General features: G+C 38.0%; 2 protein-coding genes across 2 annotated transcripts in view; one reads left to right on the forward strand and one right to left on the reverse strand.

The window, feature by feature from the left end:
• Positions 1–2,019: 2,019 nt before the first annotated feature.
• LOC101851772 (TALPID3 protein) lies at positions 2,020–8,965 on the reverse strand (the record flags this gene model as incomplete). Its single annotated transcript, XM_005110453.2, is given in 6 exon segments — positions 2,020–2,128; positions 3,122–3,500; positions 4,041–4,247; positions 5,384–5,576; positions 6,552–6,697; positions 7,798–8,965. Coding segments are annotated over 6 exon segments (1,877 nt in total), but the record flags the coding sequence as incomplete, so codon positions are not given.
• LOC101851989 (leishmanolysin-like peptidase 2) overlaps positions 8,957–22,084 on the forward strand; it is a gene marked incomplete in the record, with an annotated part of 25,677 nt that continues 12,549 nt past the window's right edge. Inside the window, 9 exon segments of the mRNA XM_005110454.3 lie at positions 8,957–9,031; positions 10,898–11,300; positions 11,715–11,796; positions 12,773–12,827; positions 14,129–14,278; positions 14,920–15,048; positions 19,402–19,477; positions 20,386–20,528; positions 21,289–21,360. Coding sequence (XP_005110511.2) covers positions 10,970–11,300; positions 11,715–11,796; positions 12,773–12,827; positions 14,129–14,278; positions 14,920–15,048; positions 19,402–19,477; positions 20,386–20,528; positions 21,289–21,360 — 1,038 coding nt within the window.

The following is a 22,084-nucleotide window of genomic DNA, read 5'->3' on the forward strand; positions in this document are numbered from 1 at the left end:
GACAGACAGACAGACAGACAGACAGACAGACAGACAGACAGACAGACAGACAGACGAGTTCACCATATCTGCAAGCCAGGAAAAGGAATGCTGAATACTGTAATACACTTCTCTGCCGAAAATGACCAATGAAGCCAGAGTGTGAAGAGTCATTTTGAGTTCCTTAGGTGTGTTAAGAAAATCATTTGCTTTCCTGTTTCTAAATGCATTGAAAAGCAGCAATGTAATGGGTTGGCCTAATGGTGGAGGTGGTGGTAGTGGCAGTAGCAATTAGGGTAGGCAGTGCTGTAACTGGCGGTGACTGGTGGGAGGAGTCGTAGCGGAAGTGGACTCTTTTCTGTTTTCGTAAGAGTTTTACAGCACTTGCAACACAATAAGGTCATATAAGTGCCGAAGATTAGAGGAGTTACAAGAGAGTAACAATCATAAAAAAGAAGGAGGGGAGATAAGGACGATAGATGTTCGATAGGAAAGAAGAAGCAAACCATACAAGAGCACCTGCCAACCACCCACAAAGTGGACTCAGTGAAGCTTGAGGTGGTTGATGTGTCAGTGGTGTCACTGGCAATGTTGGCATTGGTGGCATTGAAAGTGACAATAGTGGGGGCAGTCATGCCTCTTATGCTTGTGGTTTTTTGTTTTAGTAGAGGTTTTACGGCGCTCGCAACTGCATAAGGTGATATGAGCGCCAGAAGATTAGAGGTGTTACAAGAGAGTCTTACTTTACTTTAATCCGCCGCTTATACCCTTTTGGGAACCACAGGAAGAAAGAGACGTCTCTCTGTCGCTAGCCAGAGAGCTTGGGTCAAGAGAGTAACAAACATAAAAAAGAAGGAGGGGAGATAAGGACGATAGATGTTTGATAGGAATGAAGGAGCAAACCACACCAGAGCACCCGCCAACCACCTACTATGCTTTTCGTGACAGGACAAGTGTTGTTGATCACAGTAATATTAAAAAACCAAAACCAAAAAGAAGCAGACCCCACCAGCGAGTGCATGCACCTAATACGTGAACACATTAATTAACCAAATGAGACCGAGAGCACGCCTGAGCACATGCCACCCCAACCCTTGTGCACACCAATGGCACGTCTCCGAATAGCCTGATGTAAACCACGGAGTCTAACAAAGGAAGCCCAGGTGTACGGGTCCTTTATTCTCAGGAGACCAGGCTCAAAGAGCAAATCAACTGAATTCATCAACTCTAGCACAATGCTATGCCTGGTACTGACTGACATCAAGGACAAAAATGGTGTAACTTCAAAAACCGACATGATTTTTCTTTTTCATCTGACAATCACGGACAAAAGAACTATGCCGTTTGTTAGAAGTAGGTTATGGCAAGTCAGCACTATGACAACAACATTTCACATGAAATGGACTCAAGAAAAGAAAAGCACACAGAAAGGAAGAAGAGGGAACAGATAATACCAGGGCATTCACCAACAAGGCATAGATAAAAGAGAAGATTTTAGGTCTTCAAGAAAAAAAGCAGCCTTCTAGACAGGTGGAATGCTTACACAGCATCATTTTAATCTGTCCCCGTGGTTTTATGCACCCCGCATAATTTAGCAAAATTCCATCATTTTTCGCATAATTTCTGATTATTTTCCTTTATCATTCTTTGTTAAAATTAACAGAATCGCATAATTTCATATTTTTGGGCTCAGTTAGCATAATTCCAGAATTTTTCTTACATAAAACGACGGGGACAGTTTAATGTTTTAAAAAAGGCAAAGGGGCAAATGAGAAGTGGCCCTGTGTACAGGTCTTTGTGTCATGCAAGTGGCTGTTAAAGCAGGTTTGACCTCATGTTTAACATGAGTTTTTCAGTTCTGTCTTTTCCATGGAACATGTTTTCCTCCACTTTTTTACAGAATAAAAAGTGTAAAAGAGTTAAGGAGAGAATCTCTCAAAGCTCGAAACTGTTAAACAAAGCAATTTCAGATAAAGAGAGCCACTTGACGAGCACAATAGTGAAAGACAGGAAGGAAGGGACATAACAAACTTAACTTACATGTCTCTTTCCAGCTTAGAAGGTGGAGTGTAGCCTCCCTTGACGCTGAAGGTGGTGTCTCTCTCGGGTGTGCGCTTGTGGGCCAAGAGCTCCTCCAGAAACCCCAGGTCTGTGAAGACAATGTAAAAGTGCAGAAATAATGACAACTTTAACTTAACATCAGTTACCACGATGGCATTCAGCAAAATCCAGTACCGCCCTCAAGACAATATCAATCAAAGGAAAACAATAAGGTTAAAGAAGAAAAAAGAAGAAGAAAAAAAGAATAAAAGAAAGAGAGAGGAAAGAGAGAGGAAAAAAAAAGAAAGAAACCACAACTTTTCTTACCTTTCCACATTTTGGTTTAGATAAACATATATCCAAAGGCATACAGATAACTAGAAAAGAAGTTATGCATTCAGAGGAAACTATAAACCAACAATTTCATTTGAACATTACCCTGTTTCAGCGATACTGTAAACATACCTTGCTCAAAAGACAGTTCAGTGCTGACCATTTCATATCTATTGTAAACCCTCTAAGCCCATTCAGGCATGCATTCATGTCTAAACTGTTAGAAATTCTAATCACAGCCAAACTTGTCCAATATAATCGCTCTTTGTTGGCGAAATAACTGGTCCTTTTAGATAGGTGGTCCTCTTAGACAGTGTTATTATGATAAATAAAAAAAACAGAAGGGAGGAAGCAAGTATTGGTCGTTTGTGCAGGTGATTGTCTTGGACAGGTGGCTGTCAGAGCTGTATTGACTGTACTTACTTAGTCTTCAAGCTTTGTGTTCTTTTCTCACTGACGTAATAAACGTGATAGCAGCCCAATTCATTATGTAGCATGAGTAAGGACTTTGAATACAGATATTGAAAACAACAAGCCCTAAAAGAAGTACAAGATGCAGACTAAACAAAAGCGTCAATCAGTTACCCACTTTTTAAAAAAAATTATGCATTGTTCCAGTTACAAGAAAAACTCCAATGTTTCTTAATACACTGTATAGTAGGGTCAAATTAGTTACTCATCTTCCTCGAAACATCAACTATACCCCTTTTTAGTGAGGACTCAAACATTTCTTAATGAGCCTTGTGTATAAAAGCACACTCAAACTTACTGTTCCTCGTGTTCTCCGGAAGAAAATACGGCGTTGGTGTCGGTACTTTTTGTCTCGGCGCCGGCGTGTCCAGGTGCGACCCCTGTAACTCTCGAACCTCGTTAAGATAACTGCGCTGCTTTTCCATCAGGTCTCGGCTGTACATCAGAGGCTGCTGCTGCTTGCTGGCGGGAGTCACCGTTGATTTGTAGGGGAACAGAACGTCTGGGTCGGCAAGTGCTGGTTGTTGTTGGGCCAAAGAAACGCCGTTGTTGCGTTTTGTCACAGCCTGTGGTATGCGGCTTGACTGGAACTGTCTGGAGGGTGACACCTGGCGGCGTGACTGACCCATCATTCGGTCACTCGGGCTCTTCGACCGGGACATCATCAGCAACTGAGCCTGAAAACAGAAAAGTTGAGTTCATTCATACTGAAAATCAAGTCAAGACATTTGAAAAGACCAGACGTTTGAGATGATCCATTAACAACAATAAAATTGCAAGAATGTTGAAAGACCTGAACAAATTTAACACAGAATGCATCTTTAAAGTGCACAGCAAACAAAAGAAAAGTCTACGCTTTCTATTTCTTACAAGAAAAGGTTAGACACTGAACCTAATTTTCCTGGTGAAAACAATGATATTGGCTAGGGTACAAAGTATTATGCATATGACAACCGTCTTGACTGTGGCCATTCCTCCTGCCCTTTCAACTTCTCTCACTCTCTCCAGTTCTCTCTGTCTCTCTCTCTGTCTCTCTCACACACACACATAGACATATACATTTTCCTTCACACGGTCTCTCAATGCAAGCAGGATTCTAATACTGTGATTCAAAATCAAATTAAAAAATAAAACCTCTCGAACATCACAACTTTCCAAAGTCATGGGAAGTTCCCCAGGAAATGCATCACCATTCCTCTCAATCTCCTGAGACCCACCTGCATTTGCAGCTGCTGTTGCTGTAGGGTTTCCAGATGCTCCAGCCGTCTTTCATTGAGTTCTTTCACTTGTCGCTCAAGATCGTCAACCCGACTGTCTCCTCCACCACTACTCAGCCCTGCGGGGGCACTCAGATCTTTCTGTTCCTGAAGCCCTCCAAGCTGACTCAACAACTGCTGCATGCGTGACTCCAGCTCTTGCTGAGCCTACAGAAGAAAGCAAGAGCTGAGTAAAATCTTCAGTGATTCACTTCTTTCAAAAGTATGTGGCTCATCTAAGAGTCATGACGTTCCAATAAATTCCTAACACCCAGGCTATGAGTAGACTCATTTGACTTCTATTTGGGACAATGAGAATACTTGCAGCCGACGGTTTTGAATGAAACAACAGCTAGAAAAATATATCCTAGAGGAAGTTCTTCATGACATGATGATCTTAGCAGAGTGTGAGGAACACTATTCAGAAGTAACTGACAAAAAACGAGTGTTGAAAGTTCAGTTGCAGGTAATTTCAAATTTATTCTTGTGAAGGGGCCAGTGTTGGGATTTCCCAAAAATTTTAATCTAGGGGTAAGGCCAGATCTGCTACAATGAGAAGGTGATGAGGTAGTCTGTGATGCAAGTTATCACCATGGACGCACAGACTGGTATTCTGTCACATGATAACTTCTTCACATACCAAGACCACGACAAAACTAATATCTTATAAAAGTAAAAGTATATTAGATATCCAAGAATGTTGCCAAGTCTCATCAGAATCTAAAGAATAATGAAACAAATGATAGTACTTTTCAATACACATCCTAATTATTTACTGCAAAATACCCGGGACAAGAGGTTTCTCAAAAATGGCATAATTATGATTTTAAAAGATAATGTGTGTGTGATATCAAGAGGAAGCTAGCCAAGTCTGAATCATCAAACAAATGCTTTCTACAATTAAATTTTGAACAGACTACCTGACATGTTGTCAAAAGGCAGATAATTATCCTTCAAACAAAACAAAAATGCATAAAAATGTTCACAAATAATACATGAAAAAAAATAATTTTAATTTAGAAATAAAATACAAGTTCTTTCTCTTTCATTCAAAATAATATTTCTAGAGTTGACAGTTTTCCAACTGACACCATAGAAAGCCATCTTCAAGGACACACAGGGATTTAATAAAATAAATACACAGCACAAATGGCTAACCAGGACTTATGAAATGATTAACACCTTGAAGGATGGATGAAAATAAAGATAGATCCTCAAATAAAACAAAGAACAAATTGATTGATGATTAGTTAAAAGCCAGAGAAAAAAGCAAGAACAACAAACAAAAATCAAGTAGGTTTTACCTTAATGAATGGCTGAGTGGCTGCTACAGCAGCTGAAGCAGCAACAGCAGCAGTTGCAGCAGTTTCATCCACAGCACCCCGTGTTCTAGCAGTCACTTGGTCCATTCCAAAGTCACTGTCTGTTTCACTGCCAGTCTGACTCCCTACTATGTGGGGCTGTACAATCTTTTTCCTCGGTTTACTGTTTTGTGACCTGCATTAAATGATTACATCATCATTAAGTGCCAGATCGGCGACAGACATCAACCATCATGGTTCTCCTTCCTACTACTATTTCAATGCTAAAAAAAAAGCTACATCCTGACCTCTCCCTGTCACCCATCTGTTTAAGCTTCTCAAGTAGGTCTCTCTGGTTCTACAGCGGCCTAATTTGCCCTCAATTTTGCAAGTGAGAGCCAGATTTTCAAGGCCTTTATGTCTAATTAAGTGTCCAAGAAACTGCTAGTCTTTTCCTGATTGCTTTAATCATAAGTGGCCCCCATGGGCTTCTTCAAGTACCATCTAATATATATGACTTCTTTAAAATTATAACACAATTATCTTTCATTAAACGTTACATACCTAATCAACACTTTTTTCCCATCCATTCTCAGCAATGTGACACTTTATCGCAATTTTTAACATAACCAAAAAGATAAGGACTCACCTTTGAGCATACATGCAAAAACTGGTTGGCATGCTTGCTATTTATGCCCACAGGCATCATGAGCATTATAACAAGATTTCAAAATCTATTCAGAGACATTGTAATTCATCCGATATCCCTCAAAAACATCAGCCACAGGCAAATGAGGAAAGATTAAAGGACAGCCAGTGCATAAATATAGAAAACCATCTGAAAGTCTTAACATTTGATAGTGAGAGTTCGGCTAAAACTTTAAACAAACAGAAAAAAAAAAATTTCCATTGTGCCAAGTTTGAACCAACAATGACATGCAAAAGTGATGCAGTTGTTTGTGGCTGGAGTTACAACAAAACACTTCAGTGTAATTTCAACCAAAAAAAGAAGTAGGAGACAACGAGGCACAACTTTCATACAAGATTGTTACATTGGGTTGGAATAATCCTTGAGTCTTCCCATGCACAATGAATCTAAGGAAAATATAACCACTGGGTCATGTAACTATAACCCATCAAAACCGATATTGGGTAAATAAAATTGAGGTACCTCTTTCCAAGAGCTTCTTTGAGATCCCTTTGCCTGTCTGACAGTCCAAACTGGGAAATGTAGACATCATCAAAGACTCTAGCTTTTGTGGGATCCACAGAGCCTCTACTCAGTGCCCCTTGTTTTAAGCCATGAGCACTGTGAGCCTGAAATATACAGTTTATAAAGCTTAGAGTCAGACTATAAAGTGCTCAAACAAACAATTTATTAGAACTGACAATGGAAAGGCAAGCTATTATTTTTTCAGTATTTGAAGAGTTCTTGTGTACCTAAATCTCACAACTCTGGTGAAACAGCTTGCCAGACTAGTCAGATTTACACTAATCAAAATACTATCAATGCAAGCAGTTACAAAAAGAGCTGATGTATAAAAAGATGAGCAAATGATAGTTTTTTTCGTTTTTTTTAATAAATGAATGGCAAACTCATTCATGATATTCCAAAACAGCTTTCAAAATTAAGCGCAGGTGTTTCCATGTTCTTTAATTTACATATTAATATTATAGGCCTAATAATCATTAATTTACACAGTGTTTGTTAAGTTTAGTACAAGCTACAATACATGATAAAGCTCTACAAGAAGATGAGAAAGCAATTGAAAATATATAGGAATTAAAAGTGGTGGGCTTTTATCTTATTTTAATAATCCTTTGCATTATAATTTTTGTCAAGTACAAGATATAAATATAATCATCATATCTGTTTGACTGGTCAATAGTCAAAACTAAATTTTTTAAAAAAGAAAAGAAAAGTAGTACATATCACAGATCTTCCAACAACTCCATCTAAGACCAGAGTTTTCCTCAGAATCTTCCATAAAAATTGGAATTTCGTGGTAAAAAAATCGGAGCCTCCAGAACCCCATTAGATCGAGATATTACCAACAGGAAAAGTAGCAAAGTAAATAGATGCAAAAAAAATGTGCATTTGCATGTCGTTTTTAAAATAAGTCGCGCAATTTAAAATAGACCAAAGCATTTCCACACCGTATGATAAGTTGTGTATGATAAAAACAGAATTAAAGAACAAAAAATAGAATTTTTTTCCAATCTGATCACCGTTCTTCAACAGGCACCAAAAATTTGTCCATATTCAATTTCACCCCAGTACTTGGCAAATCTCACACACACAGGCAGACTTAACTTATGACGATAATCTAATTAATTCATTAACACACACAGACATACACTACCACATTTCTATGGCAGTAAAATAGATGGGGAATAAGGTCAAAGGGTGGCATTACCTTGAAAATAGTGTCCATCCTCTCTTCTGACCCCCTTGCTAAAGGATGATTTGCTTCAATTACTGTGTCTATCACATTTTCAGTGGAATCATTCTCCGATGTCTCAGACATCCCTGAGGTCATCACAACTTGCTCATGTACATCAATGATCTCTGGCTGTTCATCACTGGCAGAAAACCTGTCTTCTTCTACGAAATTTTTGCCACCAGAAGAAGCTTCTTGACTCGCTTTTGAGTTTGCATGTTGAAATGAGCTTGTAAATTCGCCATGTCTCTCTATGCGGATGTGTCTTTGCTGACTCATGAACCTTGTTTGATTCTTTTTGCTATCCAAATCATCAACAATGATGTCAGAATGTGACTTTGCACAATCTATTTCCTGAGAGTGGTTTGAATCTTGTTTACCAGTGTCATCACTTCCTTTTTTGGCATGAGATTCAAGACCTCTTGGAAAGCTTTGATGCGATGGGAAAAACCTGTCACCCTGTGGCATTGGTGTTATTTCAATAACGGTAGCATTTTCACGTGAATTCTGGATATCATTTTCAGTAACATCTTCAGAGGTATCGTGATTATCATTTTCCATTGATGTCTGTGCTGTTTTTTTCTCAACTTCAGTGACCTTTGAACCAGACTTTTCAATGCCACTGTCCTTACTTTTAAATTCTTTCTGGGAGCTTTTATGAGAACTCTGGCTCCTTGGAGACTCAAATGGGCTTCCAGCAGAGCCAACAAACTGGGTAAGTATTTTCTCAGAAACGCCACTACTGGAGCCTGACCTGTCTAAAGACATCACAGCATTACCTGTCACGTTCACAAGCTCATCTAAACTTTTCACAGACATAGTTGCTTATTATTTGGGCAAAAAGTCATAAATTTTCCAAATCAAGCAGGATTAGCACTGAGTTTGGAATTTCAGGACCATACACATCAGCATTCTGTTGATCAGAAATCTTCAAAACATGTCAGATCATATTTTCCTCCCGCGGCCGCCATTTTGAAACAAAAATGTTCCTAAGGCCAGAAACAAAACTTTAATCATAGAGAGGGAGCATTCTATTCAAGTTCTTGGTTTTTGGATACAGAAGAGTGATGCAAAATAACTTTCAAAACAAACTTGAAAATGTGGAAGTCCTCGTCGATGTCAAACTAATTTAGATCTAGATTAGATCTAAATCTAGATTCTAAATGTGCTGTTGTCCAAATAAAGAAATTATGCCACTGTGATGGCAATGGTGAGTTGAGATATAATGTAACTCTTGTGTCTTGTTAAATGACAAAATGTGTCTCCAGTGTAAACGGGGAATGTGCGATGCAAATTTTGCAACAGGCTGTTACAGTTACAGGCCAAGTTGTTGAGTGGGAGGCCTGTTGACAGTTGAAGTTGAGGGAGACTGGAGACCTTGAGAGTTTTTAGACTAATCTGGAGATGCGTTCTGTAACCAATCGCGAAAGACATAATTTTGTGGATCCATAGAAGAATGCCATGGGTCTCTATACTCCGCTTCCGCCATTTCTTCCGCTAAACTCCGCTGCCGGGAGGGGCACCTCCCAGAAATGAGCCACCACTTTTTGTATATATAGATCTAGAGTCTAGATCTAGATCTAGATTCTAGATCTAGATCTATATCTAGATTATATAAAACTTAAACAAAATAAAAAGGACGGAAACAGAAAAACTGGGTGACAATAAAATGTGGTACTCGCTCCGATATTTATATATAAAATCTAATTCCTCCTCCTTCGCCTTCAGGCTGGTGTCAGGCCTGGAACAGGCGCCAACATTCCCTCCAGTCTCACACTTATCTACTAGACGGCCATTTTCTACTCAATATATTGATGCACTGAATACTAATATCAACTTCATTTCCACTGCAAACTTATTGTTTTTTAAAATATTTGATGGTTTTTAATCAAGCTATTGCACAAAATCCAAGCCTAATAATTGTTAATTTGCGCACTTTGGACCAATGGCCAGGTTTAAGGCAGGCCCCCTGAAGTAAAAAAAAAATTGGGATGCCTGACTATTTTCTTCATTAAAAGTTATTAAAAGTAAGGCAAATGAGCAGGCCGATATCTCCATATGTGTTGCAAAATTGATGAGCGCCTGATTCCACCGCACCGTGACACATTTATTAGGCTTACTAAACCTTACTATCATAACCCTACCCCTGATCTATAAAAATAAAGTTACCATTGATATTTCAGTGCTCTTGTAGTCTTGGGCCAAAACCGGAGATTGTCCTATCTTGAACAGAGAAGCTGAAATTTTTGCGACCGAAGGAGGTGGGGGTCACATGATTTTGGAGGTGAAATTGGTGAGAAAATGGCTGCCAAAGTTAGGTGACTTCCAAAGTTTGAGTTTTCTTGGAAACTGCAAACTTACATTTTTGTGCCTTTAGGTAGTGTGTGTCAGTAAAATCCATGCAAAAATGTGTAAAATGAACTTATAAGGTGATGAGCCAAAAAAAACAAAATTCTAAATATGAAATAGATCAGATAAAAATTGCCAAATGAGTAGAAAAATGCCCCTTTGATTACTTTAATTTGACAAGCACCTGATTTCACCATGATGCCAGACAAATGTTCAGGCCAAAATGGGATCCCAGGCTTTGGCTCTATCTTGAGGAAGTATGAATTAAATGCAGTCAATAACATTCATGGCATTATTAGTAGTGCAGCATTTGCCTTTTGACTCTTCAATGATTGATTGTATCATAGCATAGCAGTAAAGTAGAGTTTCATTTGAGATGAATGCAATAACTGCTGTATAAATAATTAGAATTGTGACTGTTTTGTAGCCCCTGATTGTCGTGTAGTCTTCTCAAGTTATCTTTTTATATCCTTTAATTTACTAATTCTCAGCCCACATTCTTTGCCCTTGTTCCTCACTCTTCTCAAAATCCTTAGTTTACCATGGTTGTGAACATCACGACACTGCCCTGGTTTCAGAATGTAAGCTTCTTGTGGCTTATTTCCTTCCTTTTCTTTTTACCCTTGTTTTAGGTATATATATATAGTGAAAAGGATTTTTTCTAGCTTTGCTGTCACAACAGTGCTTGTCTAAATCCTTTTTTTCTTTTGTCTCTACCGTCATTCAGGTGTATGAATTCTTGTGCAAGAGTGAATGTGGAGCATGAGGAAGAGGACATACCATCATCAAGAAGAAGACTATGAAAGGTATGCACTTAGTCTTCACCTGGACCACTTTCCTCATCCTTTTTGAGCCACATCATGATGTGACAGAGTCCTGTTACCATGGCAACCCACATACAGCAAGGCATGTGAGGAGGAATGCTGATACCTCTTATGGCGAGGGTAATGTGGATAGCCAGGAGAGTGGCCACAGCAGTGGAAAAGAGCCGAATGCAGAGGGAAGTCACTACAAGCCCATGAGAATCAAGACAGTGTACTCACTAAGCAACTACCTGCTGCCAGAAGAAAAAGAAAATCTCAAAAGGGTTTTGGAGCGTGCTGTTAGGAAAATCACAAGCACACTATCAGGTATGGTTTAATACATTTTCGAAAAATGCATTTGTTTGAGTCACATGCGTGACACTTCTTCAAAGCTACCAAATTGAGGCTCATATAAGGATGAAAGAAATTAGTGTATGTTTGGTGACACTGAAAACCACACTTTTGTAGTGGTCTTATTAATGGCAAAACAATTTTATATCATCATGTAGACAAATGAATGGGAATAACAACATTACCACTGATCGAAAGTAGGCTGAAACAGTCCTCATGGTAACATGAAATGGGCCTGTCCTAGTGATAAGAATATGTATACATTAATCTTTATTTTGAGCCTGTGTAAATAAGATATAGTTTTTAAACTTGCTAATGTCTTTATATTAAGTCATCAATGAATTTTTTCTATCTTTCATGTTTTTTTTGGTCACTTGGATCTGTTGTCAGTTCTACGGTCAAAAGATCGGCTTCTCCTGACTCGCGATCATGCATGTCGCGCCACTTTCAGGACTGGAATCAACAAAGGAAGGTAAGGCAAAATACTTCTCTTTTTTCCCCTAGTGAGGCATTGTAATAAATTTATTGAAGTGATGTATTAGAGTTATTTACCCATGAAAAGAAATTTGGCTTGATTTCACCCTAGAACTCTCCCCATGGCTGTTCAGTTCTGTCAATCTTTTCTGTCTCAGTTCTACATTGTTGTGGATATCATGATTTGATTACAGTGAGTTGATCTTCAGGAGACTGGGAAAAAAGTTCACATATACCATATGTGATGAGTCCTGAGGGCTTGGTTCACTAGATACACATTTCATGATTTGAGTTTTGAGTTTTGAGTACAGTTCAGCTTAAAAAGAGTAAAAATTCCCTTTCACTTTCAGTTGACACCAGTTTCAAATGAATACCAAGATATGTAACAAAATGAGTGGCAGTTCAATACTGGAATGCTCCACTACTGTCAGAAGCAAAGTGCTGAGATATGTTCGCAATCAAAGATTTGTTTAATACCTCCATAACAACAGACACATTTTTTAATAGCTAAAAACACATTTAAAAGCATAGCTTCTAGATTTTCAATAGATTTTCAGATAGATCAGTAATTAAAGAGACTATAATGCAAAACAAAGATTATTGTTATTTTTAAACATAATTACAAGTGATTCTAGCAATTTCTGCTGTTCAGCCTGATGTGTGTTGTGATATAAACCTTCATATCAAATCACAGACCTAGTGTTTGAGCAAATCCAAAGGATTGCCACTTCACATTACCTCCCTGGTGTTCTGCACCAAGATATAAGATCCAGACAATTCTTAATGCCCCACAAAATGCCTGTCGGAGCTCTTTTATGTGTGGGTTCAATGTGATCAACATGTATGCTCTGTATGCATGTCCATGACTTTTTTCACACCTTTCTTTTTCCCCATTTGATTGAAAGATAACCTGTGGCTCCCATTAAGTGTTTTTAATGAGTTCTCTAAAGCATTAATCATGTCATCTGTTTCAGATGTGCAAAAATACAGAAAGGCTATTCTGGAGAATTTTGCATGGACAATTTAAAGGTACTTTCACTTTTTCTTGTTTTGACCTGATATGAACCTCTAATAATTACATTACAATATACATCTTGCAAATATTTTATTAGTTTTTCCTTACTATTACTATTGCGTGGGAAGAAGAGCCAAGAAAAGATTTAAATATAATGGCAGCAATGCCTTGATCACAGGGTTATGACTGAGTTTTATTTTTTAATACCTTTTTATTTTTCACTGAGTTCATCTTGATTTTTTAAAAATATTTTTTGGTAAGTGTTTTACGACGCTCACAACTGCATGAGGTCATATGAGCACACTGGTCACACCAAACATTTTCACTTGGTAGAAAATTTGGAATTTTGTCCAGGTGGCGGCCAAAGCCTACTCTTATCCAATTTGGACCACCAATGGATCTTTATATGCGCAACTTGCACATGGGACCTCCGAGATTTTTCGCTCTTGTCCGAGAAAGCTAAGTGTAGATCTTACCTACCATAAGATCAGGGGTGTGGCTGAAAGACAGCAGTAAAAGGAGACAAGGAGAAGCAGTAGAAAGGCTGCAGAAAGAATCAGGAGCCCAAAGCGAGGGCAAAGGAGGTGAGGGGGTGGGGGCAGAAAGTTGAGACAAAAGCAGATGACAGAACATTGCTAGAGTGCAGGAAAGGATGTGAAAGGAGAACATTTTAGAAAAGAAATTTTCCGCCGCTATCCGGATTCGAACCCCAGACCTATTGAATGAGAGGCGAACACCTTTACCTCCAGGCCAAGAGAGCCCCTGAATTCATCTAATTAAGTGAATTATTTTATTTTCTTCATAACACACTGGTAAAGTGTGTTTGTATTGTTCTGAATAAAGTGTTTGCGGGTCTTTTTTGTTCATGTTTGACCTAGGGATCAAGGCATCCCTAGATAAAGTCATCAGGTGATTGGGGGTGATTTTCTTCACCTTTTTGTTGCTACTTTTGCTCTTTTCTATCTAAGGTGAAATTTAGCCGTTACTGTCCTCATTTAAATATTCAACTCTTTGCCATGTGATTGGTGTACTTGTACTATCTGTCTTCATTGCTACCATTTTACTCATCTATTCTGGGTGGAATTGAGGGTGGTTGGAAAGGGCTGCCGGTTGGTCTTACTTCCTTTCTTTACCTCTGTTGTTTCTATCTGTCTACCTTGCCTTTTGCTTCACTCCAAGCGACTATTACGGGCACGGTGTGCTTCTTTTATTCCTCTTCATTCAAATGAAAAACTAAAGTAAGCAAGATTTGGTCTCTATCAAGTTAAATGGCCTTATGGTCTGACTTGGTTCCCTCCTCTTTTATTTCTCTCAGATTCCCACTGCTCACCTGGAGGGGTTTGTTGTGTACAACAAGACGAGCTCTGGCCCGGTGAAAGTCTACCTGAAGGATGGCCCAGGCCTGAAAGACACTGACTTTGTGTTGTATGTCACTTCACAGACTACTGCCTTATGTAATCCTTTGGTAAGTCAAGGAAGTTATTTCACTGAAAATGCAAACCCAATATAATCTTTTCACTCACAAAAATCTGCTTTGCATAACCCCATTATTTGTGAATGCAGTCAATTCACTGGACTGACATCTGTGGTGTAATGGTTAGGCTCTTCTCTGTTGCATGCAGAAGACAGAAGTTCAACTCCTGCATGAGGAAGTTTTTTTAAAAAATCAAGTATCTATCTGCTGAGATACTGTATCCCATTCCGCGGAAGATTGCCCCGACAGACAGGGTGTAACCGTTGCGCCTCCGTACTGATTTAAATTGTCTGGATGGGGGTATAAGACATTTGCAGTCAATCAGTCATCAATCATTTTATAGAAAACAACCTTCAGTGTTTACTGATTTAATCAATTCCTGATGAAACGTGGCTGCAATGGAATTGATGTGTTGTTATCTGCAGTGAAACTACGCGGTGTTTAAATATTTTGAACTTGAAGGATGTTTCATATGAAAATTGCTCACATTATCCCACAATGAGAATTTTGATAAATATTTGATTTAGTCTCTTAAAAAGTAATAACTACCGAAGCACACTTACATTGCGAGTTTTACGTTACATTTTGTTTACACTTATTTGCTGTTTTCAAAACAATTTTCCCCCTTGCAGAAATCATCTGCTCTAGCGTATGCTGCATACTGTAAGATGGACGAGACTGGGCGGCCGGTTGCTGGACAGGTCAACTTTTGCCCCCGGACTGTGAAGGCCCAGAAGTTTGATGAGGAGCTCCTTTACAAAGTTGGTTTTACACAAGGGTGTTGTGCATTGTTTTGCTCTTTCTAGAACATGCTGAACATTTTCTGCAGGTCTTTGAATTGGAGTCATATTTTAAGTCCTGTCAGTGCACTCCTTTAGCTCATTGGTATCATGTTGAGGTATGATGTTGATGGCCCAGGTTCAGAGTAGTAAGGGGAATTTTTATGGCTCTCTATCCACCTGGTAAGAACTTAAGATAAATGGAAGTTAAGTGAAGGTTCTTATATCAACAGTGTTATGCTCGTACTGTGTGGCTGAAAAAAAATAATAAATTAACTATTTTTGTGTTGTATAACTATTGCGGGGGTTTACCTGCAGGTCTACCATGAAAATTAGAAAAGTCTGCATGCACTATAAATTGTATGAAAGTGATGATTTTTGTGTCTACTCTCACAAATTAAATTAGTAGAGGTTTTTTTGCATGTTGGACAATTTTCAAGAAACAGTTAGAGCATAACACCATAGATATAATCTCACAGTGTTAAAAGAAGCTTTAAACCATATTGATTTATACTGCTTAGTCTTACTCACACCATCAAGGTGGAACTTGCTCCAGAATTGCAGATGTAATAGTTGGTGCCGTTCCATCTCAACTGATAATAGTGTTTATTCTGCTTTGTTGGTCTATGTTATGTTTTGTGACAACACATACCAGAAAGTAACATGTGGCAGTGGGTGCAAGGAAGTGATGGATGTTCTGCACTCTGTTGTACTGGCTTGTTTCTCTTCAGATGTGACATAACACTGGCAAGCTGTTCAGATGTTGTAAGCCCGGTTAGGGAAATGTTTCAGAAAAGGAAAAACTGCTTCATTCTTGCACCAATTGTTTTAACATTATCAATTTTTTTTTCTTTCTTTTTTTTTTTTCTTTTTTTTTTCCAACTCTTAGAATATGAATTTCGGCAAAACATTTGAGCACACGCAACCAAAATCACAGATTATGAAACTGCATTGAAAAATGTTTCAAAATTTTGGGCCTAGTACATCTGAACAACCAGAGCCAACAATATACTTCTTGGCTGTGATGTCTTTCTGTTTGTTTTTGAGAATGGTTTTTAACTTCTTTCTTCCGTCCACTGTGATCTTTCACTGTTTGTTTGTGAGTTTCAAAGTTGTAGTCTATTTCGATCATGCCCCTCTTGCAGGCCTCTTTGTATCTGAGAAGAGGTTGAATTTTTTTTCACCCATTACGGATGGTCTGAGAGCGCCACTGGTCCATCTTCTTTGCTCTCCTTCTGTTGTTTTTTTCCTCTCTGTCTAGCACCATTTGTTTCCTAGCAATTGTGGTATTATATGGCTGTCTTCCTGTCTTTATTTTTTATTGAGCCATTGGGTTACAAAGAGAACTGTGAAGTATTATCTGTCTTTCTTGTTGAGCTTTCATGGATGTTGTGTCTAATTGTTTCAGTTTCATCACTTGACTCACCCTGATCATTTTTTTTGAGTCAACTCCAGACTTGGAATGAGTGATTATTACAAAGTCAATCAGACAAATTATTTTCTAAAGAATTCTGTTACAAAGTGTTGTGTTTGGTTTAATTTTATGTGGAGCACTTTTGTCCTGGTATAAATATCAGGTCGTTTTCTCTTTACTTGTATGGTATGCCCAGTTCCTGATGCATGCAATTCAAAACTGAAATATAGTGATCATATTTCGTTGAAGTTGAAATATTGATTGAATTTTATGTTTTTATGTATATGAATTTCATATCGACGGGAGTACATTTACTGCAATTTCATTGCGCTGTGATGTATGTTTTGTGTACATTATTAAAAAAAAATAAGACAGCAGTGCAAATGTTGTAATATATATATTGTGTGCATGCTAATGACAAACTGTTATTTATATCTTTCAGTGAGCAACTTATGACTTGTCCAAATATAGATCTAGCCGTGCATCTTGTACACAGCATTGTGCCTCGCTTATTGCTCTAACGCCAAAACAGGACCTTGGCAAGTTTGCATGCTTTAGTTGGTAAATAATGTTATGTCTTTTACTCTGACACCTTCTGTCTTTGGATTCCAGTCCACCTTTGAGTTAGATTTTCCCCAAGTAGAATTAATCCCTAGTGTGCTCTCTATTTTCTCATCTTCCTATCATTCACCTTACTTTTTACAGCACCATATTATTGTCATTGTATGGTATATGCCATAAGTAGACCATATTTCTTTGTTGTCCCTCTATTGCTCCTGCCTGTCTCTGTCTCTTTCTAAGAAATGAATGATCCAAATAGTGTCAATATGTTTCTGTTGGAAGTCCAACTCACCTAATCAAGTTCATCTAACATGCCATCTTGTGCTCTATCTTTGTTACTTTCTGTGAGAGGGGTGATCAGCGATGTGTGGAGGGAAAAAAATGCTTGACATAATGGCTTGAACATCTAAATAGCTACCTGAAATACTTATGAGATAAATAATTTTCACCTGTTGTGTCACCAGCCTGATCAGATTACTCACACAATTCATAAACTTTGACCTGCACTGCTACTCAGGGTATCGAAAAAGACCTGTCAATTTGTACCATGGTCCTGACATATTGTATGTAAAGCAAACTTGTACACATTTATCACACTTTTTCTTGCACTATACGTTTACTTAAATGTGGAATGTTTGTTTGCAATATTGCTTCAAAAGTATTTTAAAAGAATGCTAACTTCTTCTTTATAATTGACTATGGGTTGGGTATTAGGAGAATCAGTAAAAGATTTAAGGGATATATTCTACCTTTTTTTCTTTGTGGGTGTTTTGCCCATCTGCGTATTCTTCAATAGGAAGGGGTCATTTCTGGCTACTGTGGAGTGGGTGATTAGTGGGTGTTCTGTTGTAGTGTAGTTTTATTTCTGTTCTGTGCATTCTTTATCTTGATATCCTCCTGGCTGTAATTTGGTCCTTTGCTGTAACTGACCCCCCGCATCTCTTTGGCTTAAAAATGGCCATTCCCTATATTATTGTTTTGCTTTAGGGAACATTTTTGCAGCTTTTTTTCCTCCCAGTTATTTATTACGTGGTTTTACAACACTGCCAAGTTATCTGATATTAATTAGAATTGTATAGCAATGATTAAAGCCATGTTTTTATATCCATTTGGTGGCATATCGATAAATCGTCTCGTGCATGGATGTAAAGGCTTTGCCTGTTTGTTTCTCTTTTAATTCTTGTAAGTCTTAGGATTTTCTTTAACACTTTCATTTTAGGAGAGTTGATCATTTCCATACACAAATAGTTTTGCATTATTTGCAATGTCTAATTTGTTTGTCAATTGCTTCTGTGAGATTTGTAACCACTATCAGACAGCTTATACAGTTATAAGACTTTCATACAAATCCAATTGCAAAGGCTTTTAATATACTCCACTTTCCTATGACTTCAATGTTTTCACTGACTGACCACTTCTTTTCTTTAAATACTCTTTTAAAGTCAATTTCACTGCTTTGATACACTGTAGGAATCTGAGTTTTAATACTTAGTGCAATGATAATTTTAAAAATAGCATTTATGATAGAGTGCACTGTCCTGTTAAAATACAAGTTCTAAGCGCTGTACAATCAGTAATAGAAGACAGTACTCAGAAACAAAAAATATATTTGCTGAAGTGAAAAAGAATGGCTGTGTTCATGATCTTTGTTTTCAAATGGGCTTTAAAAGACTCAATATTTTTTCTACTTCTCTCAATAGTGTACAAAAGTCCTTAACATTTTCACTCTTTGAGTTATTTTCAGAAGTGACATGTTTTTCATGTGGGGTGCACTGTTCTGAACAAACTGTTTATCCTTAAGTTACATTTGTCTTAATATTGTTAGAAAGATCTAATGTTAGTCATGAAAGCATGAAAAAATAGCAGTCAAGATATTTCAAGATGACAACATTCCAACATGGAAAGATATAATGAGATTAGACTAAACTGAACATGCTGCATGCAGAAATCTCAACTAAAAGTTCACTTGCTTTGATTGGGCAAAAGGTGTGCATGTTGTGTTTAGGGAAAAGAGATGGTTTGAATATTTTTTTTTTTCTTTTTTTTTTTCGCTCCTTATTAAAATCATTAATAGTTTATTACAACAAATTCATTTTCATTTCTCAAGAAGCTTTTATTTTTTTATTTATTTCTGAGAGCCTAATTGCATATTTGAAGCACTGTTAGTGAATGCATGTCTTATTTTACAGTAACTATTTAAATTTCGTTTTTATGTGTCATGCTTTGTTGAATATATTATTGTCAAGAACATTTTGTTGTTGTTATTGTCGATGCTTGTGACAAGGTCAATAGCCATACTATTGGTTTATTCCCATTTTATGCATTTGTTAGACAGGACTCATTTTTTGTCTCCTTTTCAGACGTCGCTTCATGAGTTGTTTCATGCCTTGGGCTTTTCAAATAAATTGTTTGGAAAATTCAGAAATTGTGACGAAGGTGAGTCTCAGTCTCAGATTTAATATATATCTTTGTCATAAATATGTTACAATTTTGTGCACTTTTATCTTTTTTTCATTGCAAGACAATTCCATGTGACTATTAAGCAGCACTGGGCTAGTCGGGGGGGTGCTGTGATGTGATGTGTCTTTGACCATCACTTTCTGCCTTTTTTTGTCAATATTACCTGTATCCAAGTCTGTTCTTTACATGTGTCTATAAGCCCCATAAACTACAGATCGCCAACAATGACAGCAGTAGTCCTTTCTCCTTTTGACGCCCTCGAACCTCCCCCTCTTTCTTTTTCCCTCTTGTCAAGTTGCTGAAGAGCTCGAACCTCCCCCTCTTTCTTTTTCCCTCTTGTCAAGTTGCTGAAGAGCAATGAAAACTCCTCAGACAATCCAAGCTAAAAAAATGGGATTTGAGCCAGTGTCATTCACATTCTAGTCCAGTATGATATATGCATTTATTTAGATAATTATGTGGCTACAAAACGTGTGAAAATAAAGAAGATCCAAAGATCCTTCCCAACAGGTCATGGTTGGCGGGTGCTCTGATGTGTCTGCTCCATTTCTTCCCATCAAACATCTGTTGTCCTCATCTCTCCTCCTACTTGTGGGTGGTTGGCGGGTGCTCTGGTGTGGTTTGCTTCTTCTTTCCTATCAAACATCTATTGTCTTTATCTCCCCTCCTTTTTTATGTTTGTTACTCTCTAATCTTCGGCTCTTATATGACCTTATTGTGTTGCAAGTGCCGTAAAACTCTTACTAAAACTAAAACTCTCCTCCTACTTTACTTTGTATGTAACTGTTTGGTGATACCTCCAGTCTTCAGTGCTTACTTGACCTATTTGTGTCTGTTTAACTCTCACTTAAACTATACACCTTTTCTATATCTAAATTTCACAGTTGGAAACTGCACTTCATGGCCTAAGGTGTTTGTGTTGGTGGACGGAATCAAACGACTGGGCACTGATGCAGTTGTGCGAGAGATGCAACGCCACTTCAACTGCACCTCTGAGCCAGACTTTGGGGGACCTTTGGAAGATGTTGTAAGGGACTTCAGTTTTCAATTTATGCATGCTGATGCCATCGCAAGATAAATCAGTGCAAACAATGCAAAATTATATCAGTTTTTGCCCCTTGCAACACTCTGTGGATATTTAAAAGGTGGCACTCGAATTAAACGTCGGTCTCCAATATTACGAAGCTAAGTGGGAAAATTTTTGTAAAGTGCTTTTCTCAAGGACACTATGATTGACGTGGGTGGTTGACGGGTGCTCTGGTGTCGTTTACTTCTTCTTTCCTATCGAACATCTATCGTCATTATCTCCCCTTCTTCTTTTTTATGTTTGTTACTCTCTTGTAACACCTCTAATCTTCTGGCGCTCATATGACCTTATGCAGTTGTGAGCGCGGTAAAACCTCTACTAAAACTAGCTAAAAATTATTTTTGACTGAGCTGAGCCTCAAACCCCAGAACCCACAACCTCACAATGTATATGTTATTCATATTCATATTTATGTTATTCATGACGCAGCCAAGAAAAATTTTGGTTGCTAGAGGGTACCAATCTGAAATTTTTTTCCTTTACATGTCTGTCAGGTTTTTTTTCCTCAATATGAAATAACAGCTGTTGTGTCTATGTGACTCTGTGTGATTTTTAAAAAGATTTTAAAAAACAACTAGAAATACTATTATAGAACTGAGAAGAATAAAGTAGAAAAACACAGTGGGTTTTTTTTTTTTTGTGTTTTATTTTTAATCATTATTTTTTTTAAGATTTCTCCTTTTTTTGTGTTTTGTTCCAGAATGGCAGAGTGATGTCACACTGGGATCCTCTGCTCATGCACAGTTCTGTCATGACATCAAAGGAGCAGAAGGTGGGTGGCTATTTTTGCTCTTAATCCTTTGTTCTCAGCCACTTTTTGTCTTGTATTTAAAAGTTCTTGCTGGTTATCTGGTGCTAATACAGTGGAATTTGTTCGAGATGGTAGTTGAAGCAGGTTCAACTGTAAACATAGAAGCATAGAAGATTATAAGTTTTATGTTATTACAACTTCATAGACACAATATAGATTATATATGCGGCAAGGTTCTTTCAAATTGCCTGTCTGGGCCAAGCCCAGGCTGAGGGGAACATCCCAGCGCAAAGACAGATACTCAACAGAATAATACCTTCTCCACATGGGAATCAAGCACACATCTTTTCTGCTCAGGACTTTATCCATTACCGGTGTGTCTCTTGTGGCCTGTTGTGTCTTGACAGACAGTCTTAAAGCAGTATGCATGATACAGCTTTGCTTGGACGGTAGACATAGGGAAGTAGATTGCCCAAGTGTTGCTTCATTGCCTTCAGATTTTGACTACCTTGATATGTGCCACAGAAGGTGTAAAGTGCTGTAAAAATCTTACTAAAGCAACAAGAAACAGAGATTCTCTCGGGGACAAATAGAGGAGGGTGACCATGTCTTGTCATTGAGTGCAGTAGCCAACACCACACCCATCCAGGGATGCAAGCAAATGAACAAGTGAAAGTCCATTAAGTTTTTCTGGGTTGTTTTTTTTTTGTTTTGTTTTTTGTTGGTTTTTTTTTTTCTTTTTTGT

This window comes from Aplysia californica, unplaced genomic scaffold (assembly GCF_000002075.1).
Source record: "Aplysia californica isolate F4 #8 unplaced genomic scaffold, AplCal3.0 scaffold00892, whole genome shotgun sequence".
In the NCBI taxonomy this organism is placed as follows: Eukaryota; Metazoa; Mollusca; class Gastropoda; order Aplysiida; family Aplysiidae; genus Aplysia; species Aplysia californica.